Consider the following 5000-nt stretch of genomic DNA (forward strand, 5'->3'; position numbering starts at 1 on the left):
GCACCGATAGAAAAATGCAACGCAGAACGCATGCCGGAACGCGCACGGGATAAATGATATGTCCTGAAGAAATGCTGTCGATCAACCAAACGCACCAGCACGATTAAACAAGAACAATCGGCTTCACGCCCAAACGTTCCGACAGCTCCGTGCAGGTCTTGATTTGATTCACGTGATACGCAAGCCCACCCTCCTTGTCCACCTTCTCCATATGGTGTCGCTCGGGATCCCCGGCCACAAGCACTGGAAGTGCGGGATCAGTCTGGAAAAAAATAAGAAAAACAGAAACTTAACTCAAACACCACCAAATGAAGAAGATCCCCACCCACCCACTCACCGTTGGCATGTTGCGAAGGATGCCATTCATGTCTGAGAGACGATCCTCGAAACCGGGCGCAAAGCAGGCCGGATTGATCGCTACAAAACACTGGCCCAGATCAGCCTCCGAGTCAGCGCCAGCGTGCGTCCATTTGCGGATCTTGGTAGCGTAGTTAGCACCGGCCAGTACGCCGCAGAACATTTCCACCATCGCACCGAGCCCATAGCCCTTGTAACCGGACGTTAGCTCACTGCCACCGAGCGGCATCAGGCAGGCCGTATCGAAGGCCACACTCGCATCGGTCGTCGGATGTCCATCCGGTCCCTGGGCCCATCCGAGTGGTATCGGTTCATTCTTGCGGCGCTGCATCTCAATCTACACACGGGAACAAACACAAACATGCCTCTTCAGTATCGGATTTTCCTTTCGCGCAATTGTTGCTGCAAATGTACCTTGCCAACGGCAACGGCCGTCGTTGCCATATCCAGCACGAACCCATCCCCGTCCTTGGCCGGTGCACCGACCGAAATGGGATTGGTACCGAGGGCTGCTTCCTTGCTACGCGTTGGACTCGCCAGCGGCGACGTATTGGTCATCGACATCCCGATGCAACCGGCCTTCATCGCACGCATCGTGTACCAACCGGCGATACCGTAATGGTTCGATCCTGCCGGACAATTATCGTACAGATCGCAAGACCAACGTTCCATCTTGAGTTACTTACGCTTGGCGCACACCCAACCAACACCAACTTCCTTCGCCTTCTTGATCGCCAGATCCATGCAAAAGTTACCGACGACTGCACCGAGCCCATTGTTTCCATCGACCCACGCCGTGGCTGGTGTTTCGTTCAGAATCGTCGGAACGGCCGCACCGTCGCATGCGTTCTTGTGCAGATCGTTAATGTACATCTCGAGCCGGTTCATACCGTGACTGAAGTGGCCCCGATAGTCGGCCTCGGCCAGCAGATCCGCCTGTTGCTGTGCGTGCGCCAACGGTGTCTTGGATTTCACCAAACAATCGACCATGAAGCGTCTCGCCTCTTCTAGCGCCACCAGGTCTTGCTTTGATGCTGCCAGAGACATGGTTCTGCTGCTGTTTGATCCTGCAATGAAATGAACATTTTTTTCAATTTTACGAGAAAAAAAAGAGAGGGATTCCACGGAATAATGCTTCAAACAAACGGTGCCACGAATTGCAAACAACCGAATAAACCAACAGCCTCTTGTTACCAGGTCACACCGATAAGATTCCGCGTCCAGTACGCCGACACTAATGCCTTTTACTGCGAGCGTCTGGCCACATTTTCGATTATCTCGCACCAGACGACAACAGCAACCGGGGGAGAGGTTGAAGTCGGAGAGAGTGTGATTGCCGTTGTCACTGTTGCAACCAAGATAGGGGAGCAGCGCGTGTGGTGCTATGGGGTCGCGCTAAACGACAAAAGGTTCTGAGCTTGTTACATGGACATGGAGCTCTTCAATTACTAGGCTTGCACTTATGGCCTATTCCTTGATTTCGTTTAGAGTCAATCGAAGCTATGCTGCAAATGTAATCTAGCGCTTATACCACGCCTGCGAACCCGAGGATCTTAATACCCCACCATTGACATAAGCTATTAGCACACGAGGAGCAAGTGGTCACCCCACAAACTCACCGAACTTTGCGGAGCTCGCACGATGCTGCTGATAATACTGTTTCCGTTTCGTGTTCCAAGCGTGCTGGCCAACGGCTGACTGATTGGGAACGGGTTCCAGCGGATTGTTGTGGCCGTCCAGTAGCACCAGAAGAGTGTGTATTTGGCGCGCACACATTCCTTGCGCAACGCCACCAACAAACACGTGCCATTGTGGTGTTGGTGCTCGATTTGCCAGCAGCGTGAACGAGGCGGCTTTGGGACCGCGGCGCAAGAAGCTTACCACCGGTGACGATGCCATCATCGTGCGTGCGTGTTATGCTGCTGCTAGGTGGACAGAGATAGCGGTGGCGTCGTTAGCTAAAACAAGACGATAGAGAGAGAGAGAGAGAGAGAGAGAGAGAGAGAGAACGATGGGCTTAAAAGAAGGGTTCTGCCCTAAACCACCACGACCACAACGCAATTTGGATGGGTTCTTCAGATGGGAAGCAAAAGAACACAGAAACGCTCGTCAGTTCCGTAGTTCCAAGGCCACGCGCGCTCATGAATTTTGAACTGGTTTCAGACAGTCCACCCGCCAAGGGCTCTCGTACAACAACCCGGCGGCGATGATCGACTTCAACCATCATAAAAGTAGGACCCCGCACACCTACACCGGCGATGTGGTGGATGGAATGTCGTTTGCTCCCGTGAATTCACGAACCACGAACACGACCACCGGAGCAGCAAGTGCATATGCACTGCGCTGTGTGTGTCAGCTGATGCACTTGTTGTTTTGCGACGCACAGACGCGGTGCACCAATTGTTGGCGTTGAAACTTCTGCTCTTTTTGCGTGCCTTTACGTAATGCAACGGATCGATCCAACGATGGTACACTTACCGTTCGCGTTTGTTGGTGGACCAAAGATGAGACTCCAGGCCAGCACACGTTCTCGGGTTGCACTGAACGAACGAAAGGCTGTTGCTGCTGCTGCTGCTGCTACAGATGCATGTCGTTCGATGAACTTGGCCACTTCGCTACGGATCGGTCACGAAACGGAAGGTCGCTCGCTCGGTATGGTCCACGGACCCCCGGCGAACCATTTGCACCACAACGGAACCTAAAATTAACTTTTTATCCGCGCACACACGCCCCAATACCCTCGATCGCCCTCGGTATCGCGTGTTTTTTTGCCTTTCTTCAGCAGCAAGCAGACGCAGCAGGTCAATTGAAAGGTAGACAACACACTTTACTCGTGCGTAGCGTGGTGCTTGTTTTTAAACTCTTTTTTTTCTTTTGGTAAAAAAAACTTTCTCGCGATAAAAACACGGGCACGGGCCCTAGCAAGGCGCATGAGTCCCACAAACACCCTTCCGCGGCCCAAACGGCCTCATCGCACAACAACGCCTACTACTGCTACTACTACTACTACTACCACCACTACGTTGATGGTTTGTTGATAATGTAGTCAACACGTTCTGCCTACTCCTCCACATTCGCGCTGGCTAGCTACCATGCGTAGTAATCCATGAATGAATTTACGCTCGTACGCCATCGTACAGTGTATGGCGAATGGATCGTGGTAAAGTGCGTCGAGAATGAAGAGGGGGATAACGCATTCCTAGGTGGAATTACGACGCGTTAAAATTGCGTTTTTTTACTTAAGCTCCTGCTAAAATATGTTTTATAATATAATTTTATGTAAATCCGCAATTAAAAACTCTGCTCTGTAGCGAATTAAACATCTGAGGGTGGATTAATTGTAGAACGGCTTCAAAATACGGCCAATCTTGCGATTTGTTTTCGGCGGTAAGTAAGCAGGAAATGTAACTGCAAATAAGAAGGCGAGAGATGGTGTTTATGACAGCATACACAAGTCGCAGTTAAATTACTAACCGATAAACACGATCTGCAAATTACCACGAGCTCCGTTACCTCCGTATACCGGCATACCTTCACCAGGAATGGTGACGCGATGTACCGGTGCCGTTAACATTGGGATCTCCAGCCGAATAAGTTTATGATCGATACCGATGATCGTGATCGGTTTTCCCTGGAACACGTCGGCCAGTGCAAGCGGTTGCTGCAAATGCAGATCTGCCTCGTATCGACTGAAGCGTGGATGCGGCAGCTGCTCGAAGAGAAGATGAACCTCACCGGGAGGAAAATTTTCGTAGATGTGGCCCGCACCCGGAAGGACGACGATCGTTTTGTGTGGTAAACCGGGTTTGAGGCAAACCGTTGCGTACTCATGGCGCCAGGTTATGATTCCGTTGCGAACCACTGCTCTGGTGTAATGAATGTTCCTGATGAATCCATAGAAGCACTCTAGCAGGTCCACGTTGACCATCAACTTGATAGGGGAGCTCAAAACGAACGTTGGTTTTTTGGTGCCTATCCCAGGACTTCCAGGATATCTTACGATGGCGCTGCTATCAACAGTAGTAGCTTCTCCTGTAGTTTCCCTTCAATTGCACATACAACATATCGGTTGTACAGGATTAGATGTAGTCGAGACGGTGTAAAACGCGTTCTACTTACTTCAACAGTTGCTCACTATCTTTAGAGAACTCGTAACAATGCGGTTCCCGTTTCAGGCCTTCCTCGCCGATTTCATCAAACAGTAGGCGCAGTTCGATACTAGCTGAGGACAGTGGGAGGACAGAACCCTCATCTCGTTATAATTCATTCGCCAATCCCAATCACGACGGGAAGGAAAAACTTACCAAGCACGTCGTACGCTTCAGCCAGCAGTTTTAAGTTTGTTTCCCCCAATGATGCGGATTTCACGAAACTAAAAAGCACAAGATGGCCACGATTCACTCCCTAGCTGGAGCATTTCTGGAGAAAAATCAAAACTCTACTCACGCCTTTTTAATTTCCTCCGTAGTAGCGTTGCGCGGAACGTTCAGGATAGCGTAGTAATCTAAACCCATCGTTAATTTACTGTGAACAATAAATTTCTGCGGTCTCGAAAAAGACGCGTCCGTTCGGTGCGACAACCTGGGATCAAATATCGTTGCTAGGCGGGATTAGGAGAAATGTTTACAACGGAGACAATAATG

At 50.5% G+C, this 5000-nt stretch overlaps 1 protein-coding gene and 1 long non-coding RNA gene across 3 annotated transcripts in view; both read right to left on the reverse strand.

Annotated features, from left to right (window-relative positions):
• Positions 1-3293, reverse strand: part of LOC126577220 (uncharacterized oxidoreductase YjmC) — a 3335-nt gene extending 42 nt beyond the window's left edge. The window contains exons 1-6 of one of the 2 annotated variants that reach the window (XM_050238681.1): positions 2836-3293; positions 1977-2315; positions 1044-1424; positions 772-986; positions 338-694; positions 1-262 (exon numbers count right to left, since the gene is read on the reverse strand). The exon at positions 1-262 is cut by the window's left edge and continues 42 nt beyond it. In XM_050238681.1, coding sequence (XP_050094638.1) covers positions 104-262; positions 338-694; positions 772-986; positions 1044-1424; positions 1977-2259 — 1395 coding nt within the window. In that variant the 5' untranslated portion in view covers positions 2260-2315; positions 2836-3293 and the 3' untranslated portion in view covers positions 1-103. Of the gene's footprint in view, positions 263-337; positions 695-771; positions 987-1043; positions 1425-1551; positions 1719-1976; positions 2316-2835 lie in introns of those variants that run through there. The other variant, XM_050238682.1, reaches the window with a different exon arrangement.
• Positions 3294-3993: 700 nt separating this feature from the next.
• Positions 3994-4716, reverse strand: LOC126577182 (uncharacterized). Its single transcript, XR_007608323.1, has 3 exons — positions 4662-4716; positions 4477-4579; positions 3994-4400 (listed from the first exon to the last, which is right to left on the reverse strand). It is a non-coding gene; the product is annotated as an uncharacterized LOC126577182 (long non-coding RNA).
• Between the last annotated feature and the right edge of the window lie 284 nt (positions 4717-5000).

This window comes from Anopheles aquasalis, chromosome 3 (assembly GCF_943734665.1).
Source record: "Anopheles aquasalis chromosome 3, idAnoAquaMG_Q_19, whole genome shotgun sequence".
Lineage (NCBI taxonomy): Eukaryota > Metazoa > Arthropoda > Insecta > Diptera > Culicidae > Anopheles > Anopheles aquasalis.